The sequence below is a fragment of the Heteronotia binoei genome, chromosome 18, assembly GCF_032191835.1.
Source record: "Heteronotia binoei isolate CCM8104 ecotype False Entrance Well chromosome 18, APGP_CSIRO_Hbin_v1, whole genome shotgun sequence".
In the NCBI taxonomy this organism is placed as follows: Eukaryota; Metazoa; Chordata; class Lepidosauria; order Squamata; family Gekkonidae; genus Heteronotia; species Heteronotia binoei.
In genome coordinates this window covers 27993342-28014510 of record NC_083240.1, presented here as the reverse complement: position 1 = coordinate 28014510, position 21169 = coordinate 27993342, and the positions used below count along the sequence as shown (strand labels likewise).

Here is a 21169-nt window from a genome sequence, read left to right as displayed (position 1 = left end):
TTTTAATTTTTTTTTTTAATGTGATATGTTATAAATTGTGAGACTAAGTGCTTGCTGGCCACACCAGGAAAGAGGGAGGCGGGATAGGATGAGGTGGGAGACCAAGTCACACATCAGGGAGAGGGGAGCGGCTTGGCTTTGTTGAGGGCAGCTTGGTGATGGGAGAAGACAAGGTGACAGTGGTCAGGAGCCAGAGTCATGCGTCTAGGCCAGGTGGCGCCCTAGACGACTGCCTACTTTGCCTATTCCCACGCACGAGCCCTGGTGGGGATTCAAACCTGGCTCTCTGAGGTTGCAGCCCAGTACTTTATAACCGCTACATCACACTGGATCCTTCTACAGAGAGCAACAGAAAGACCTCGGGCTTTCCTGGGGCTAGGTACTCCCTCAAAGAGTTTTCCCACTGCACCATGATCCCAGTGAGAATGAAGAAAGTTTTGAGAGGATAGAATCTGGGCCTGGGCAGGGCTTTTTCTAGGAAAAGAGTGCCAGAACTCAAGAGGGAAATGAAGGATAAACACACGGGTGCCCCTTATGGCTTTTAAACATTTTTTTGAGAATTTTGTTTCCACAAAGAGGTTCAGAAACTCCGTTCTGCCGCATTCCCCCAGAAAAAAAGTCCTAGACCTGGATATAAAAAGGTAGTCCCCTGTGCAAGCACCAGTCGTTTCCGACTCTGGGGTGATGTTGCTTTCTCATGGCAGACTTTTTACAGGGTGGTTTGCCATTGCCTTCCCCAGTTATCTACACTTTCCCCCCAGCAAGCTGGGTACTCATTTTACTGATCTCGGAAGGATGGAAGGCTGAGTCAACCTCGAGCTGGCTACCTGAACCCAGCTTCCGCTGGGATCGAACTCAGGTGGTGAGCAGAGCTTAGGACTTCAGTACTGAAGCTTTGAGCCACGGGGTCTGGGTATAAACCTGTCCAAACTGAGGAGGCTAAGGTAAAACCAACAGGTGTAGCAATAAATGATTCCTTCGTTTGTCTTGCTGATTTTCTATGTCAAACAAGCCTTTGTGTATGTGCGTGCTTAAAGTTACATTAATCTTTGACAGTTAATTGAAATACAGAAAAATTAGATTGCTTTTTCTTAGCGGTTAGGAGGCGTTAAGGTTGGTCTTCTTATCTTGCTTTAGCAGCTGCAACTCAGATTCACCTGCTCATTTGCACTTGTGTTGATTGCCTCATATTTAGTTAAGAATGACTTATCTAAGTAGTGATCACATGATTGTGATAGAAGGATTTGGAAAAAGATAAGACTGATATTTTTTCTATAAATATGCTGTACTACTGTGATAAGCAAATCATGTCTCTGTGAATTGAAGTCTCAGAAGATTGAGATTTCTAGATATGTTAGCCCTAAAAGCAATGAGACAAAAACCTCAAACTTATTTGCTTTTAAAGATTACTAAAATGTGATTAAGCTATGTTAGGAACTTTGATAATTTTAGCACATCATTTACAGTAATTGTAGGGTTAATTTTCATATGTCTATACTTCTTACTGTGTTGCCTAATAAAGAGAACTATTTTTTTTTTCAGCAATAGACACAAGTCTCTGCTAGTTTTCAATCAGGTTTGCTAGTTCAAAGACCTGAACTCACACCTTACTTGTTTGTATTATCAGATTTAAAGGTTGATAAAGACGCTTTAAGAAATAAACCCCGCAGAACTTGGCCACTAAACGGTTTGAATTGGGAAAGTCCTTTTTAAAATGGGTTAGTCCAGATTCTCTAATGGGATGTGGGAGTGATAGTATCTCCTTACACGGGGACAAGATGATTTACAACATTTTAAAGAAACAAGAATGATGCATTGATGTCAATACTAAGAACAAGGAGATTGTGTGGTGTCAGGTTTTAAACAGCATGTGCCCAAGGGGGGTGGAATCTATCTTGGGCAAGTTTATTATATTTAAATATAGCACACAGCTACACTTTAGTTACGCATTGGATTTAGCAGACACTGCCGGAATACTGGATCACCTTTTCCTATTACCAGGACAGGGAGACGTAAACAAAGCTCTGATATCTCTACAGATCTTTAATCCACACTCCAGTTAAAACGAATAGCCTTTCAATAACTTTTCAGACACGCCTGCAACCGTCAAAGCCAACCACCAGATCTTAATTTATATCTCTGCTCTCATTGGCTCCCATGTTGCTGGGGGAGATTTCTCTGCTCCCAACGTGTCACAAGCCTTGAACCACAACGGATTTAAAATCTATTCTTTCCCATGTTTCTTAATTCCTCAAAATAACATTATTCAAAACTGGGTGTGCTTTCTCGAGTTAAGAAGGAGAACGAAAGCTGCTTCCAAGGTACCAGAACATCTTCAGTTCCCTCTTTGAGTTTTACAAATCTGGTTTCCTGCAGAAGTTAAAACAATTGTCTTGCTTACAAAACACAGGCTGGATAACACACAAATCCTCATTTCCTTATTGTACAGTTACTGACAAATCGAGGCCAGAGGCAATGAGATCAACTTCTAATAATCCTCCAGAACTGTGTACGAACTATATAGGCCAGCAGGGCGTTATTGGGGGGGGGGGGTTGTAGAAAAAGCCCAGCAGGAATTCATTTGCATATTATGCCACACCCCCTGACACCAAGCCTGCTGGAATTGCATTCCTGCTCAAAAAAAGCCCTGTAGGCCACATTTATATATTCCATTGACGGAGCAGAGGATTACAGCTTCCTCTGCAGCATTTTCAATCAGTTTAGCAATCTGTCATACAAAAAGGTAGCTATGATGTTTGATAGGCTGCTATCTAGGGTTGCCAGCTCCAGCTTGGGAAATCCCTGGAGATTTGGGGGGCTGTAGTTGGAAAGGGGGAGGGAGTTCAGTGGTGTTAGATGACATAACAAGTCTGCTGACACACACACACAACACATGTCCCATCCAGAGGCTGGCAAGCCTAGCAGTAGCAATGGAGTGCATTATAAGTTCTGTTAATTGTCTCAGCTTCAAATGCCAGCACAGTCCCCTTGCCATGCAGGGCTAATAACACCAGGCTACACTGCAGGGTTATTGTCTGCTTCCCTCTCTTAGTTGCAGCCCATTCCAGCAACGGGGGGGGGGGGGGGGCAGCAGGGCTGCAGCCAGCAGGGGGGGCACATGAAGAAGAAGATATTGGATTTATATCCCGCCCTCCACTCTGAAGAGTCTCACAGCGGCTCACAATCTCCTTTACCTTCCTCCCCCACAACAAACACCCTGTGAGGTGGGTGGGGCTGGAGAGGGCTCTTACAGCAGCTGCCTTTTCAAGGACAACTTCTGCCAGAGCTATGACTGACCCAAGGCCATGCTAGCAGGTGCAAGTGGAGGAGTGGGGAATCAAACCCGGTTCTCCCAGATAAGAGTCCGCACACTTAACCACTACACCAAACTGGCTCTCCACACCAAACTGGCATGGGAAAGAAGGTTGGGTGGGGGTGCTGCAGATTATATAGGGGGCACTGCCCCATCCCCCACTGTAGGCTATGGTCCTGGGGGGCAGTGACTTGCTGGGCAGTTTTTTTTAAGTGTGTGGGTGTGTGGGGCAGATCAAATACACACGGAAAAAAGGTGGGAGTTTCAAAAAGGTCGAACACCCGCCTTTGTTCCTACTGTTTCTTGAAAGGGCTGTCCAACCGCTGCTGCCCAAATCTATGCAAACTAAATTAAGAGCATATACACCTGCTGCTTTACATATACTTTTATTGAGGGGAGGGAGGGAGAGAGAGATCTGTTGCAACCTGCCTAATCACCCCCTTGACTTCAAATCCTGGATTTTGGCCATGGTTTCTTAACCCGGTTGCGATCCAGAAACAAACAGCATTCTATGATTGCTGTAGACAAACTTTAATCAAATGCAAGTAACTTAACTCAAAGATATTCCAGAAAGTATAATAGTAAGCTAAATATAGATCAGAAACTAATTAAGAGTCAAACTACTTATTTAAATATATTAAATATATTATATTTCACCATTATGGTGTTATGTTATGCTGTTAGCCATCAGCCGCATGCTGTTTACCATCTATGTCTGTAAGATTGTTTATTGCGCTGCTCCTGTTTCGTAACGTCTGTTTTTATGATATTTTTTTTAACTCTGTTGTTTTATTGTTGTAAGCCGCCCTGAGCCCGCTTGCGGGATAGGGCGGGATATTAATCTAAAAATTAAATTAAATTAAACAACAAAAAGCGTTCCAAATAACCCAAGACTCCCGGCGGCATCCAAACAAAGGAACTGGCAGATCAAATTCGGTTTGGTGGTGCGTAGGTGGCAGCAGAACATCCATTTGCCTTCAATCCTGGCGCGCTTCACCGTCCGGGCCAATCTGGAGTGGGAAAAGGCCCCACCTGTGGACTCCCGCATCCTCCGGCTGGGTGGGAGGCACGTGGATGGGGAAAGACTACAATTCCCAAGAGCCTTTTCGGTAGGGCTCGCAGAAGCCCCAGGTATAAGAGAGACGCTGAGCCGGCTCCCTCTGATAGGTAGAAGGGTTCAGCCGTCTGTCTTTTTAGCGGGGCTTTTGGTTTGAGTAGCTGCTGCACCTGATTGTATCTTCTGTTCCTTTTCTTTGCTGCGGTTACTCAAAGATTACTACAAGCTACTGTCTGACCCCGTTTGTGAATTGCTTGCTTAGCTAAGTAGAGCGGCTGCGGTGAGTGCATTTCATTACTGCCCAGCGGTAGACCCCCAAACCGCTAACTTTTCCTTGCAGGGATGCGCGAGGTCGGGTTTCCTTTTTTTGATACAAACAGATGTAAAGTGCCAAATGAGACGCTTGTGAAGCGTACGTTAGAAGTACAGTATAGGCTGTGCCTTTAATGTTTAATGCATTGTAATAAGTATGTGTGCAATGTGCATGCTTTTTTTCTTTATAGCTGCCGTGTATGGCGTATTTATGAAATGGAACAGCTTGTTTTCCCCTCTAATGTTGGTGTGTTGAACGGAGTTTTGAGTCCAGTGGCACCTTTAATACCATCAAAGTTTTATTCTGGGGATAAGCTTTTTGTGGGTAGGCACACTTCTTCAGATATGTTGAAACCGAAGCCACATATATATGGCTGGCTTGGTGTTAGTAGGTGTGGCCTAATATGCAAATGAGCTCCTGAGCTTTTTCTACAAAAAGCCCTGCCTCCTCCTTCCTCTGTCTTTCCCTTTCCCTCTGCCTTCCTGCTTTTTTAAAAAAAGCCCTGGTAATGGGGAAACATGCACACGAAAGCTTAACCCATGAAAAACCTTTAGACTTAAGTGCCGCTGGGCGCAAACTTTGTTCCGCTACTTCAGGTCAACATGTTGGCTTAATGCTTGTAGGCAGAGTCCCTGCCCAGTTAGTTCAGTTTGTGAATTAAACAGGTTGTATTACCTCCCTTGCCCTGAAACTGGTTGGTCCCCGCCCTAGGTTGCCAACTCTGGGTTTGGAAATACCCTGAGGAGTTGAGGGTGGAGCCTGGAGAGGGGGGTTTGGAGAGAGGAGGAACCTCAGTAGGCTGTAGTGTTACACAGTCTACCTTCCAAGGCAGCCATTTTCTTGCCTGGAGGGCAGTTGTAAATCTGGGAAATATAATAACTTTTTTTTATTTGTATCTTCAGCTCCCACTTGGCGGGTGGTAAGCCTACTCCCACCCCTGTATTTTTTTTTTACTAACAAATGGATGTTGTTTTGAACGGAGCCATTTCTGTGTGAACCTAAAAGCAGGAAGCTACGCAAGTATCCTATTCCTGGCCTATAAGCAAAAGGGAACATCCCCCAAGTGCATATCTCTATCCTGTTTGGTTACATGTATATTTTCATTTTATTTGTATTGTATTTGTTTACTTCATTTATATTCTACCTTTTCCCCCTAGTGGGAACCCAAAGCACCTTCTCTTTATCCTCACAACAACCCTCCGGGGGAGGTTAGCTAGAAAGTGTGGGAGGTGGCCCATGGTCACTCAGCAAGTTTCCACGGCAGAGTAGGGACTTGAAACTGGGTCTGAAACTCTGACCACTGTGGCATGCCCAGACTACAAGATGGTGTATTTGGGTGAGGATGTGGGGTGGGGGGAACGTTTCAGAAAATCTGTACACGCTCTGATTGGGTTTTACTTCGCTTTGGCAGGGCTGGCTTGTGTGTCCTGCAAATGTATGTGGGATTAGTATTATTTGCCAGCAGATATAATTTTCTGCACTTGAGGAATTGGGCTCTTATCTCTAAAGCCCCTTGCGGCAGTAACTCCCATGTTCCTGAATGCCTCTATTGCCCTTTCACAGCCCTCCAAGGCAAGGCCGCTGTCCCAAAAATGAGTGGGTTGGCTGGGGGGACCTTTCTTTGAAGCTCTCTTTGGGGGAGGTTAAAGACCAAATCACTTTTCCTGGAGGGGTGGAGATCATATCCTCAGAACTGGCAGTGTAGTACTGAGTCTTATGCACCTTGTGCACAGGCCTTATTTTTCTTGGCTCTCATTAGAGGAGATTCCTAACTGTCTGGCTCCATGATGCTTTCACAAAACAACCACGATGCGTCTCTTCCTCTGGGGAGCTTATTGTCCAGCGTTTAACCCTTAGGAAGATGAAGGGAGAGACACAGTTAGATTTGCATGTAGCAGCACAAAGTTTTCACCCTGTGGCACTCTGAAGACAAGTTTTATTCAAGATATAAGCTTTCACATGTGTGCACATGAAAGCTTATATCCCGAGTAAAGCTTTGTTGGTCTTCAAAAGTGCTACTGGACTCAACCTTTGTTTTGCTGCTTCAGACCAACGCAGCTGCCCACCTGGATCTATTTGCATGTAGCATTCACAAGAGGAGCTGTGGCTCAGTGGAAGCGCACTGGCTTGGCATGCAGAACGTCCCCAGTTCAACCCTCTGTGTCTCCATTTAAAAGATCTCTAGAAGCAGACGACAGAAAGACCTTTCCTTGCCTGAGATTCCAGACAGATTGTACCTTTTGAGCAGAGGGCGGTGAAGTTGATGTACTGCCACCTGCTCAAAGGTCTGATGGAGGATAGGCTGAGATGGTATGTTTGGGCCACAGCTTTGCACACAGGAATTCCTGGATTCTACCTGCAGTTTAAAAGGCTTTCAGGCACCAACAGTTAGGAAGGACCTTTGTCTGAAACCCTGGGGAGCTGCTGCTAGTGAGAAGAGACAGCTTTGGGCTTATGGGATGTATCTTGGGCATGCAGACCTCTGTCTACCGACAGACAGAGGTCCAGGGCCCTTCAGTAGGAGGCAGTACTTTCTGCAGCATCATCTTCAACCAGTAGTACCTCAGTTGTGACCAGTGTTCCCTCTATGCGGTGTTAATGTGAGCTAGTTCACAGTTTTTAAGTCTCCAGCATTTTTGTCTTAGCTCGGGAAAAATGGCCACAGAACAAACTTAATTTCTGCAGTAGCTCACAATTTTAATGCCAGTAGCTCACAAAGTAGAATTTTTGCTCACAAGACTCCACAGTTTAGAGGGAGCATTGATTGTGACATTAACCTTAAGAAGTGAGATCTGACCGCAGGTAATCACGGTTCTGATAACATCCAGGTTTGGCTACTGTAATGAGTTCTGCACAGGGTGGGGAGGCTTGCCTTTGAAGACTGTGAGGAGGCATCAGTTGGTCTGAAATGCGGCTACCGATGAAGATCTGTGCTTGGAGCACATCTTGCTAGTCTTTTAAGAACTCCCTGGATGGATCTGACATAAATGGGCGAGGCCATGCGTGTCATAAAATGTAATGCCAGAAAGTGGATATATAAATGTTATAAAAGACACTGACAAACACAAATGTTTTTTTTAAAAAACCCTTAAGATATGCTTAAAATAGTAGCGCATTCATTGGTCTTAAGGGTACTTTCTTTGTATCTCTCCCATGTGATCCAGGGAACTGGATAAAGGAGGCTCTGGCTCTTTCCTTCCTTCCCCAGGGGAACAGGAGGGGGTGTAGCCTCAGCCAATAGAAGGAACAGAAGCTTGGATGAGTAGCTGTGCTGTGCAATTGAGAGAGCCTGGCAAAGCAAGCTACCCCTCCCCATTCTTCCTCTCCAAGGGAGGAGCCTCAGCCAATGGAGAAAATAGAGGCTTTGTAGCTCCTGTGCAATTGAGCAAGCCTGGCAAAGCAAGCTGTGATGCAGAAGGAAGCAAGAGAGGGAGAAGGAAGCAGATGACAGCCAGTTGTTTGGGCGGCTGATTTGACCCCCCCCGGGGCCAAATGTTTGACACAACTGGCTTTATTTGACTGAGCAGCATACCTTTGTGTATATCCTGTCTACCCCTCTCCACTTTTCTCTGCTTTGATGTGGCTCTTATTAATTAAAAAATAGTAATTTTTGTAGAGAAACTGAAGAGCTGGGTAGATTGGGAAGACCTATGCTGGGCCCTGGTTGATAGGAAAACAGTTCAAACTTTCAGTCTGGAGTTTTGAGGTGAGAATAGGATTCCCAACAACCTGGAGAAAAACACAGCCCTACTCCCTTCTGCAGTGTTGTTGCAGTGAGCAGTGACTCTCAAAAGCTCATACCCTGCCAGACAATTTTGTTAGTCTTTGAGATGCTACTGGATGCTTACCCTTTTCTACAGTTCAGGTTGGGTGCAGTTCAAGGTGTAGCTGCTTGCCCTGAATGGGCTGGGACCTTGGGATCTGAAGGTCCATGTTCTTGATCCCAACCTATCGCCAATGAAAATCAGTGTCTTTTGTCTTAGTTTACGTGGTGCCATCTTCCAAAGATGAGGTGGGTGGGGGTGATCGGAGACAGAGTCTTCTCTGTGGTGTCAGCTTAGGGCATGCCGTTCTGTATGCAACTGAAGTAGCAAAGTCTTAGGGGCCAGGAGAAACATGTGGCTGTTTGCCCAAGGGATCTGCTAATTATGTAACTTGAATTCTGCTGGGGTGTAATTTAGTTTTTGAATAGCTTACCGAAATAATTTCATTGGGCCCTTTAAATCAGGGGTGCCAAACTCATTTGTTATGAGCGTCGGATCTGACATAAATGAGACCTTGTTGGGCTGGGCCATGTCAGGTTGGGCCAGGCCATGTGTGTACCTATTTAAGATTAGGGAACAGAGATACAAATTTTATAAAGAACACAAACACAAATATATATATTTTAAAAACATTAGCACTCATTGGCCTTCAAGATGCTTTCTTTGTATTTCTCCCATGGGATCCAGGGAATTGGGCAAAGGAAGCTCTGGCCAGCTCTTTCCTTCCTTCCCCAGGGGACCAGGAGGCAGAGGAGCCTCAGCCAATAGAAGGAAGAGACAATTGGCTCAGTAGCTCTGCTATGCAACTGGTAGAGCCTGGCAAAGCAAGCTGTTCCTCCCCCTCCCTTCCTCAAGGGAGGAGACTCAGCCAATGGAAAAAATAAAGGCTTTGTTCTTTAGCTCCTGTGCAGTTGAGCAAGCCTTGCAAAGCAAGTTGTTATGCAGAAGGAAGCAAGATATAGGGAGAAGGAAGCAGATGACAGTCAGTGGCTCAGGGGCCTGATAGGAGCCCTCTGGGGGCCTGATTCAGCCCCCAAATGCATGTTTGACACCCCTGCTTTAAATGGCCTGCTGAAGTTGTCTTATGCTCTTTTCATCCTCTTGTACTTCATCTTTATTACAATTTACTTTTTATTTATTTATTGTGTGTATGCATTGCTGCTTAGGCCTTCCTTAATGGAGAATCCTTTTTAAAATGCCTTTCTCACTTTCCTTCCAGGGCAGATAGTAACCCTCCCCCTTTCATCTTCCATCTTGGCCTCCGAACTCTCCCACCCACCTTTTTACCAGTTTTAACTGAGGCCAAGGCTTGGTCTTTCTGCCTGCAAAGGTCTTTCTGCCTGATTGCTTTGTGTTGACTGAACATGGCTGACGAGTGTCCCATAATGACTCTTCAGCGGGAAGTGACCTGCCCCATCTGCCTGGACTACCTCACAGACCCGTATACAGTTGACTGTGGACATTATTTCTGCCGTGTCTGCATTAACCGCTGCGTGATAGAGTCTACCGCGAAAGCCACCTGCCCTCAGTGCAGAGCAGAGATTCACCCGGAGAATTTTTCGCCAAACAAGGACATAGTCAGGTTTGTTGTAATATCAAAACGGATGAGCCGCTATAGAGATTGGGGACCAGACAAGAGGGATACATGCGAGATACACCAGGAGCCCTTGAAGATTTTCTGCAAAAACGACCAAGTACGCATCTGTTCAGTGTGTGACAGATCAGAAGAACATGAGAACCATGACACGATTCCTGTGGATGAAGCTGCTCATGAGTTGAAGGTAAGAACCCACTCCTTGAGAAGTACTAGTGAAGTCACTTTCCATTTGTGTGGGCATGCAGGGGCTTGTGTGGGTGTACAGGGAGAATCCAAAAGCAACGGTAATCTAGTACTGGGGTCCCAACCTTTTTGAACCTGCAGTCACCTGTAGAATTTTGACACAAGATAATGGATGCAGCCACAAAACGGCTGCCACAGGAGCAGAGCTGGCTCACCCGTTAGGCAAACTAGGTGGTTGCCTAGGGCGCCAGCAGGGCAGGGGCACCAAATTCGGCTTCTCCCCTAGGCAAACGTCTAGTTTGCCCCCACCTGCGCCGCTTCCTCCCTCCATTCCCCATCCCATGTCTATTTCAATGCTGGAATGGGGCTCCAGTGCCACATTCCTGGCTATCTGAACACCACCACCCCCTAAAATCGTGTGGCCATGCTCACTGTCTGTCAGGGCCAGTGTCCTGAAAGGGCGGCCCCGCTGCCTCCTCTCTACTTCCTTCCTATCCAGGAAGTGGGGAGGAGTCAGCGGCAGCAGGGCCGCCCTTTCAGGACGCTGGCCCTGACAGACAGCGAGCACAGCCGTGTGGCATGATTTTACCTGTCGATCAGCTGATTGGCGGGGGAGCATATTAGATAGTCGGGAACGCAATGCTATAGCCCCGTTCCGGCATTGAAATAAATATGGGGTGGGAAAGGGAGCGGGGAGGAAGAAGCGGGGAGGGGGGGAGTTGGGGGGGGCATGGAGCCACAGGGAGGGAGGCACGGGGGGACGCCATGGAGGGGGGCGGCAGGCAGCGAGTCTGCCTCGGGTGCCATGCGGCGTTGGGCCGGTACTGCACAGGAGGTGAAGCCAGCCACATAATGGCTGCCGTAGCTGACCTTCGGCTAAACAGTGAAGATCCTTCTGCTAGGTGATAGATGTTGCTGAAGTGAGATCTTTTGAGAAACTGCAAAGCCAGTCAATCTCCAGTGGCTGGTTAGAGGCCCTGCTCGGCAAAAGCCTCACCTGACCTATCTCCCACTTCAAAACCGCTTGGTGAGATCGTGGAAGGTGTTGATGGGCACCCCAATCTAATATCTTCATCAAGACAGGCTTTAAAAAGTCACAACATGGGAATGCTTTTGATTCACGGGGCTGGCTACGAAGCAAAAAAAGTGGGTGCTTGTGAGGAAATCTTCTTTGCAAGAAGGCAGATCGATTCCTTTTAGATAGAAGGGTTTGTTGAACGAGTTTGCATCAGATCTCTCATCTGGCCCTGATAACAGTTTCACCTGCTTGGATACAGTTACATAGGACAGGTGACCTTGCAAGATTGGGAGACCATGGATTCTCCCCCAACACACCCTCACTCACCAAATGATGGTGGCAGCAGTGATTTTGATAGCGACCGCTCTGATGTTTAATGAAAGCCACCAAGCTTCTGACTTCCTTTTTCTTTAGGGACTGATTTTTACCTGCCTGCATCACGTGAGGCAGGAAAGAGACAAAGTTACGCACTACAGGACCTCCACTGAGGAAGAACATCATGAGTTAAGGGTATGTACGAAATTAACTGGGAGGCAGCTATTGAAAAGACTAGCATGCTTAAAAAAAACCCAACCCTGCAGCTACATATGGATCTTTTCATTTTGAGCATCTGGAAGTCTCAAGTCAGCAACCTTTGAGGGAGGATCTCCACGGGTTTGTTAGGCACTGCCAGAGGTGGAATTCTAGCAGGAGCTCCTTTGCATATTTGGCCACACACATGGGTAGCCAAAGTAGCTTAACATAAGAGCCACAGAGAATAAAAGGTCAGATGTTTGAGAGCCACAAGACATGAACGTCAGATGTTTGAGAGCTGGAAGGAAGGAAAATAGATGCGGAGGAGAGGAGGGAGTGGTGGAACGAAAGCCACCTTAACTTGCATTCTCCAGGCTGCCTGTTGGCTTGGAGAAATGATGTAAAGAGACAAACGCCTTTTCCAAGTCAGCAGACAGGACATTAAGGGCTTCGAGAGCCACACAATGTGTGTGAGAGAGCCACATGTGGCTCCAGAGCCGCAGTTTGGCTATCCCTGCTTTTTTAGTCTTGCTCATGAGTCATGACTTATTTGAATATGACCTGCTGATTCCCTTTTTCCTCTCTTCTCTTGGTCCTTTTGTAGTTGAAGATGACCGAAGGGAAGGAAAAAATAACGACCGCTTTCAGAATACTGCGGGAATTTCTGACTGACGCAGAACTCCTTGTGGGTAATGAGTTGAGCCAACTGGAAAAAGAGATTGGGAGGACAATGGAGGAGAACTTGAACCTAGCATGCGAGAAGCTCGCCTCTTTTGAGCTCATCCTTGAGAACATGGCAGATATGTGTCGGTTGCCGGAAGATGAACTCCTGCAGGTAAAGGAGAGGGCAAAATGATGCTCCTTGACCTGAAACTGTTTGTGCTTTTGAGGAGGTTTTCCTTTAGAAGTTAAAGAGACATTTGTGGATACACAGAAGGCAGGTATGTAAGTATCTCTCCTAGCGAGGAATCAGTCATTTTGTTTGCTATTGTATGGTTACTGAATTAGTCTAATAATTACTAAAATGGCACAATGAGACACGCCCCCCCCACAAACAACACAGGGTTTTGCTCAGGGGGGCTCCCAGGTATGTAAAAAAGGAGGTGGAAGCAATGCTCCCCCTAAGCTGTGGAATCTTATGAGCAAAAATTCTCCTTTGTGAGCTACTAGCATTAAAGTTGTGAGCTACTGCATAGATTAGTTTGCTCTGGCGCCTTTTTTCCCTGAGCTGAGACCGAAATGGGTGAGCTGGAGGCTAAAAAACTTGTGAGCTAGCTCACACTGACTCAGCTGAGAGGGAAGACTGGGTGGAAGTTAACTGGAAGAATTTGCCCTGCTGAGGGCTGTGCAGTGTTCTAGGAGGCATGGAGCCACGAGAGCACGGTGGAGGATAAGGAGAGGTAGATAACAGGCACTGGCTGGCTGCAATACTGCAGAAGAGGAATTTTCAAACTGTATGCTGTCCATACATGCGGTTCTCAGCAGCTCCTCCCCCAAACCCCAGCTTGTAGTTCTGAAAAGAGGCATCTTTTGCTGCTGTTTTGCACGTATTGCAAGCAGGACTGGTCTTGGAAGAGAAAATTCCCTCCGCATTAGAGAAAGGGGATGGTGTTCTCTGTTAGTCAAGGGAGGCCTGTTCCGCTAGGCAACCCTAGGGTGTCAGGGGTGGAGGGACCCCAACCAGTCCCTCTGTATCAGCCCCAGTGGGCTGCTCCCTCTTTCCCTTCCTCACTGGCGGGAGGGAAGCAAGGGGTGTACAGGGCAGGCCTAGCCCCCCCTCCCTCTTTGTCTCCTGACAGTGGAACTGGCAGTGAAGCAGACGGTGGCTTCCTGGCACCTTACTGGGGGAACAAGCAGGGCTTTTTTGTTGTAGTAGGAACTCATTTGCGTATTAGGCCACACCCCTATTATGTAGCCAGTCCTCCAGGAGCTTACAGTAGGCTCTGTAAGAAGAGCCCTGTAAGCTCTTGGAGGATTGGTTACATAACAGGGCAATATGCAAAGGAGTTCCTGCTACTAAAAAAGCCCAGGGAACAAGAAAGATGGTCACTGCTGCACCCCACTGCTGGGAGGGGCAGGGAAGCCAGTTTGGTGTGGTGGTTAAGTGTGCGGACTCTTTATTTGGGAGAACCGGGTTTGATTCCCCACTCCTCCACTTGGCACCTGCTGGGATGGCCTTGGGTTAGCCATGGCTCTCATAGGAGTTGTCCTTGAAAGGGCAGCTTCTGGGAGAGCTCTCTCAGCCCCACTCACCTCACAGGGAAAGAAGATAAAGGAGATTGTAAACCGCTCTGAGACTCTGATTCAGAGAGAAGGGTGGGGTATAAATCTGCGGTCTTCTTCTTCTTCTTACCACAGCATGGAGGATGGGTGCCATGCTGTCTTCCCACCTCTGTGCAGTGGTGGTGGGTCAGCTGGGTTGCCCAGATCCATGAGCTGGCTCTGCTTTTTAGTTTCTGCAGGTTCAGTGGTTGTGTTTGCAAACCCCTTGTATTGGAAGAATTAAAAAGCCAAACTGGCATCCTGGACGTTAACCGTTGCCACTGTACCCTAAAAATAATCTTGAGCTGCTTTTGATACAAGTTGTCGGGGGGGGGGGGCGGTGGTTCAGTCTCTGATGAATCTTAAGCCATCTGTTCTCTCTCCCATTCCTTTTTAGACTGCTGGGAAGAATTTGCAGAGGTAAGTTATTCTGGGTTATTTTTTGTTTTTTAGACTTCAGTGCTTGGTCCTAGTTGGGACGCATTTTTTAAAAATAGTATTCAAAGAACACCCTCCCAAGCTGGGTGTGGAAGACTTGGAGAAGTTGTCTCTTGGCACAGAGATCCTTCTCCCTTTGTGAAAGAAGGTCTTTGAGGCTGTTGCTAGGTGATAAGCATAGCTTTTCTCTTTCCCCGCACCCCCAGGAAAATGCAAGACTGCCTTGGAGCAAGAATACTGATTCCACAGGCACAAGGACTTTTGCCTGTGAAATTGGATTTTCCCCCCACCTCCTCTGGCAGCTCACAGTGCCCCCAAACTTGTGGGGGGTTGTTTCTCCCCCAGGAATAGGATTTCTAGCTACCACAGAAGAAGAAGATTGCAGATTTATACCCCGCCCTTCTCTCTGAAGCAGAGACTCAGAGCGGCTTACAATCTCCTATATCTTCTCCCCCACAACAGACACCCTGTGAGGTAGGTGGGGCTGAGAGAGTTCTCACAGAAGCTGCCCTTTCAAGGACAACTCCTGAGATAGCTATGGCTAACCCAAGGCCATTCCAGCAGCTGCAAGCGGAGGAGTGGGGAATCAAACCTGATTCTCCCAGATATGAGTCTGCACATTTAACCACTGTACCAAACAGGGAAATAGTGTTCTGTGTGTGTTAAGGCTTTCCACCAGTCAATATGCAATCCTAGGACTGGGATCATAGAAACTGGGGGCAGCAAATTTGCTATAGACACCGGGCTTCTAGTCTCCTGTGTCTGCCCCTCACCTTGTGACCATTATCGCGGTGCATTGCCTGTCACAAGTACCTTTAGAGATGCTTAATCATTTTGCCCCATCAGCTGTTCTTATACATTCTCCTCTTTAAGGCCTAGGGTCAGTCTTAAGATGCTAAGTGCGGCAACTTTTTGACCCCACCCCATCCTGCCTTTCAGAGTATAACAGCTGGAGTTCAGTAGCAGCTTAGAGACCAACATGAATCTTGGGGAATAAACTTTTGGGAGTCAAAGCTGTCTTTGTCAGATACAAGATATCTAACGTCCTGTGCAGTTCATCAGGGAAGCTTCCTTTATCCATCCATGCGTGGCAAGGGTCTGCTACTCGGGGTGCATGTGGGGGTCCTAGTGGGGAACTGTGTTGTCATCTTCTATTTTTGTGTGCAGAGGTCCAGGGCTTTTTTGAGCAGCAACGCACAGGAACACAGTTCCGGCTGGCTTGGCACCAGGGGGTGTGGCCTAATATGCAAATGAGTTCCTGGTGGGCCTTTTCTACAAAAAAGCCTTGTGTGAAACAATGGTGACATCAGGGGGTGTGGCCTAATACGGAAATGAGTTCCTGTGGGGCTTTTTCTACAAAAAAAGCCTTGCAGAGGCCTATGTTCGTAGGTGGTCTCCTACTCTTCTTCCCCAGCATGGATGGGCATGAGCTCAGTTTCTGAGCATATGATTTATGTGCAGAAGTGGCAAAGTTCAATCCCTGGCATCTTCCCATTAGCAGGACCTTATTCTGTGAGAGCTGGCAGTCCAAATCGATGCTGCAGAGTTAGATGGACTGTGGGGCTGAGTCAGCATGAGCCATCTTATATCCATTCTACCTCCTCTGCTGCATTTAATAAACAGGGCAAGGGTGGGGGGGTCTGGATGGGACAGACAGCAAGTAAATATTGGTTTTCCCACAGGTGGGCGAGGGAGAAATTTGACAGACCAGTGGAATACGCTCCTGCACTGAAATGGAGAATATGGGAGCTGTGTGATCTTCATAACTTTATGGAGATTTCTGTGAATCATATCCAAGGTAAGGAGCAACAACCTGCCGGAAAGATTAATGCTGGTAGGGCTTTTTTTGTAGCAGGAACTCCTTTGCATATTATGCCACACCCTCTTGATGTAGCCAATCCTCCAAGAGCTTATGGGGCTCTTCTTGCAGGGCCTAGTGTAAGTGCTTGGAGGATTGGCTACAACAGGAGGGTGTGACTTAAAATGCAAAGAAGTTCCTGCTACAAAAAAAAAGCCCTGAATGCTGGAAATGATATTGCTCTGAAATCAGGAGTAAATAAACTTGTGATGCCCTGGCTTGGATGGTCCAGGCTAGCCCTATCTCATCAGATCTTGAAAATAAAGCAGTGCTTGCCCTGGTTAGGACACGGATGGGAGACCTCCATGGAAGTTTAGGGCTGCTATACGGAAGCAGCCAATGGTGAACCACCTCTGAACATCTCTTGCCTTGAAAACGCTAGAGAGTCAGCTGTGACTTGATGGCTCTTTCCCCCACCAGTGGCAGCTGGGGTGGTGAATGGGAAATATGCATAGCCATGGGCAAGAAGCTGTTGTCACCCTGTGCACAATGTTAGAAACAGATTGAGGCTGTGGAAACAGGTTGGAGTGACCTTGACTCTTCTCCCCCATGCTCTGCGTTTTGGAGTCATGTTCAGAAATCAAAACCCCAGCAATTTAAAACAATCTATGAAACAGCAGATAAGGGACTCAAGAAGATACCCTGGCCATTTTAACATCCCAACCTGCACCTGGTGGCCTCATAGCACCTCCTGGAACAACAATCAAAAGTGCCATGAGGATAGATCCAGGTGGGTAGCCAGGTTGGTCTGAACTCTGGTTTTTAAACCAGAGACTGAACAACAAACATTGCAACGGACTCTCATTTATTGCACTTCATTTCAGGATTAACTAATGGGCTTAGTACATGGACATCAATCTGCTTTAGGACATGGACATCAATCTTGTTTATATTACCTGTTGTTGTTTCAGCCCAGTTAACACTAACAGACACCAGACCCCAACTTATGATTCTTTTAATCTGCTAAAAAAACATTCCCATTACTCTGCATACTAGCTCACTGCCCACATTCTCTATATTTAAGACTGCTTGCCATTCCATACTATTGAAGTGTGCTTAGAGCACACGAAAGCTTGCATTTTGAATAAAACTTTGTTGGTCTTAAAGGTAATACTTGACTCCTGCTTTGTTCAAAGTGCCATCAAGTTACAGCCAGCTTACAGGGGCCCCTCAAGGGGTTTTCAAGGCAAGAGATGAGCAGAGCTGGTTTGCTATATATATAGCAACATAGCCAAAAAAGGTTGGACCAAAGGAAAGTGAAATACTACTACACAAGTAGTGCAAATGTGCAAAATATTGTACATAATTTAATAATACAGTCAGAATATCATTGGAAAACCATCATCCTATAGTTAGCATAAGCACCTAACCCCAGTATACAGGTTGAAAATATATTGTCTCCATATGCAAGAACCAAGACAAATGTGCTTTGGAACCTGAGCACTCCTGTTAACTTTACAAAAACATACATAAAACTGATCATCTACAGAATGAACCATACACAAAGATGTTTACCCATGGAGTAAATGGTGTCAGATTTTCTTGTGATAACTCCATGAGTGACTCATCAAGATGTAAAATATATCCTTTGCCGATGGATTGTTTCAGATGCAATCTGAAATACTCAAAAGCTCCAGTGGAGTGCTTGGGTGCAACTATAAAAAGGATCAGCTGGAAACAATATGTACCCTTAAACCTGTATTTATGTAAACAGACATTTGTCTTTATATTAGGATTAGGTATATGCTGAACCATAGGATGGTTGTGTTTAAATGATATTTTAGCTCATCGGAATGTATTAAATACATTTTTATATTCTGTATGTTTGCAGTATGTGCATAGTTATATTTTACTCTTCTTCCTTCCAGTCTTCTTGGTTACCATTCTCATGCAGGGTTATAGTCCCCCCCCCTTTTTTTTTTTGGTTGTACTGCTTTGCTTACAGCAACTCTGGTCTTCCTTGGTAGTCTTCCACCCAAGTAGTTAGGTCCAACCCTGCTGTGCTTCCTACCTTGGGCTACTTAGATCTTAAATTTCTGGGCAGGCTCATACAGAAGTAACCCTATGCTTGCTTCTGGACCATTTAATCTAGAACACGGGTGGCCAAACCTGCTTAACGTAAGAGCCACATAGAATGAATGGCAGATGTCTGAGAGCTGCAAAACATGAAAACCAGATGTTTGAGAGCCGGAAGGAAAGGAAATAAATGGGGAGGTGGAGGGAGGAGAGGTGAAAAGAAAGCTACTTTAATTTTAATGCATTCTCCAAGCTGGCCAACGGGGCGGGGGGGGGGGCCTCGAGAGCCATGCAGTACGTGTGAAAGAGCCACATGTGGCTCCCGAGCTGCAGTTTGGCTACCCCTGATCTAGAACTTCACTGGAGATTGGGATAGCCAGCAAAATCAATGAAATTAAGCTAGCCAATAGTTGTGGTGTGATGCTTTCTTTTGGCTTCCGCTTAATGGCTCTCTCCCCCCCCCCCCTTTACTTTTGCAGTCCTGTTTGACTCCGGATTTCGGGTACATTACAATAAAGGTAAATTAATGCCTGCTGTTTTGTTTTAATCCGTATTGTCTTTCTCTACCTGTCAGTGCCCCCCTTGTCTCGGGCAAAGTCTTGTGCCAGAGGGAAAGCACAGGTTATTAGAACCAGGCGGTTGTGCTTGTATCACCTCCTGAAATGACAATCAAATGCCATCAAGTCTTTCTGAGCCTTTCCAAGCTAGAAATTCATTCTGCTAATGAGAGAGATTTCCTGCTGAAGCGTCATGCTTAAGCACATAACGGTTGGGAATGTTTTATTTGTTACTAAATTTACGTCCGCTCTCGTTGCCAAGCAGTTTTGAGGCAGCGGACAACAGCAAAATATTTACAGATATCTATTAAAAATGCACGGTATAGTGATCTTTTGATGTGCTTCGGAAGAAGTGTACATTCTTCTCCCAGCAAGGACAAAATCCTAACTTCTTTCCCCCTGCCCCTTTGTCTACAGTAAATGTGATTCTGGATTCTGCTACGGCCCACCCTAGACTGGCCGTGTCTGAGGACTGTAAAGTAGTCAGATGGGATCATCAGGATCGAGGGGTTTTCGACAATCCACGGAGGTTCAACTTGTGTCCTTGCGTGCTTGGCTGCGAAGGGTTCAACTCCGGCAAAGTTTATTGGGAGGTTGATGTAGGGATTGAGGGCGACTGGGCCATTGGCGTGGCCAAGGAGTCTTTAAAGTGCAAGGGTAAAGTGGTCCTGAATTCTGAGAAAGGTATCTATGCTATCGGGAAGTGTGGAGACCAATATTTTGCTTTTGAGCGGATGAATTTTACTTTCCCATGGCGGGTTTTGAAGGCCATGAGAATCAGAGTCTCCTTGGACTACATTGGGGCAGGTGTTGTGTTTTCCGATGCTGACGAAGCAGTACAGCTTTTTGAGTTCCGAGAGGAGTCGTTCCACAACGAGAAGCTTTATCCTTTCTTCTGGTTACATCGTGGTGGCCAACTCAAAATCCCTTCTTAGGGACAGCCCAAGTAAAACCTACCTAGCAGAAACGGGATTCTTTTTTAAGCCTGTGACCTTTTCAGTTCTAGTTAGTTAAACAAAGTTTGCTGACAACAATGGGGTTTTTTTGCTTGTCCAGTTGTTAAACCAAGTTTGTGGATTGCTGCTGTTCAAGTATGGGTCTCTGAATACTGAATAAAGTTCAATGATATCTTAAATTGTCTGGTTTTTAAAGTACAGCTTTTTGGGGAGCAGGAGTACTACAAGAGATGAATACGCTGTCTGTTTCTCATTTCATTCGGCAAGGTAACACAAAGCAGACAGGCCCATGTTAAGGTACATAAGAAAAGCCCTGCTGGATCAGACCAGTGATCCATGGAGTACAGCAAACAGCATCCTCTTACATAGGCAGCCAACCAGTTCCTCTGGAGGGCCCAGAAGGTGGCCTGATGTTGCCTCCTGGCACTGGGATTCAGAGGTTGACTCTGAATGTGGAGGGTCCCTTTAGTCACCATGCCACTAATAGATCTATTTTTCATGCATCTACGTAATCTTTAGAGCACCTATTGTTGCGGCCATCACAATTTGGTGTGATTTAAGAGTGCAGACTCTAATATGGGATAAATCCATTTGATTCCCCACTCCTCTACATGCAGTTGGCTGGTGTGACCTTGGGTTAGAAGAAGACTGTAGATTTATACCCCACCCTTCTCTCTGAATCAGAGTCTCAGAGCGGACTCTCAGTCTCCTTTATCATCTTCCCCCACAACACCCTGTGAGGTAGGTGGGACTGAGAGTGCTCACAGGAGCTGCCCTTTCGAGGACAACTCCTACAAGAGCTATGGCTGACCCAAGGCCCTTCCAGCAACTGCAAGTGAAGGAGTGGAGAATCAAACCTAGTTCTCCCAGATAAAGAGTCTGCACACTTAACCGCTATACCAAACTGGTTCTCATAACTCTTTCGGAACAGAACTCTCAGAAGTAGTTCTGAGAGCGCTCTCAGGCTGTCTGTTGTGGAGAGGGGAAACGAGATTGTAAGCCATTCTGAAGGGTGGAGTATAAACACAATCTCTTCTTCTTTACAAAAGAAAACACTTTGGTACCCCCAGAAGGCTAGCACCCTAGGCAATCACCTAGTTTGCCTAGGGGCAGGGCCGGCCCTCCTCCAGGTCTCTTTAGCTGCCGCCACTACACATTCTGAGCCTTTTGAGCAATCTGTTCCTTAAACTCTTAGATCTCTTGGCTCAGTTTATCCATGAATGGTATTACATGAGAGCGAACAGGGAATTCAGTACACAGAATCTCTTAAAACAATTAGGCTATCATGTATTAAAGGACTGCTGTTGAGTAGCTGTTTAATCAC

The 21169-nt window shown here is 46.3% G+C and overlaps 1 protein-coding gene across 2 annotated transcripts; it reads left to right on the top strand.

Moving 5' to 3' along the window:
- Positions 1-4364: 4364 nt before the first annotated feature.
- On the top strand, positions 4365-20024 carry LOC132586685 (zinc finger protein RFP-like). 2 transcript variants are annotated; one of them, XM_060258730.1, is made up of 8 exons: positions 4365-4650; positions 9667-10228; positions 11660-11755; positions 12363-12593; positions 14418-14440; positions 16141-16256; positions 18812-18850; positions 19307-20024. In XM_060258730.1, the coding sequence occupies exons 2-8, from the start codon at positions 9812-9814 to the stop codon at positions 19822-19824; spliced, it is 1440 nt and encodes a 479-aa protein (XP_060114713.1). In that variant the 5' UTR covers positions 4365-4650; positions 9667-9811; the 3' UTR covers positions 19825-20024. The 2 variants fall into 2 exon arrangements, with proteins under 2 accessions (XP_060114713.1, XP_060114712.1); XM_060258729.1 differs by lacking the exon at positions 14418-14440 and having other exon boundaries at positions 4367-4650; positions 16112-16256.
- The last annotated feature ends 1145 nt before the right edge of the window (positions 20025-21169 follow it).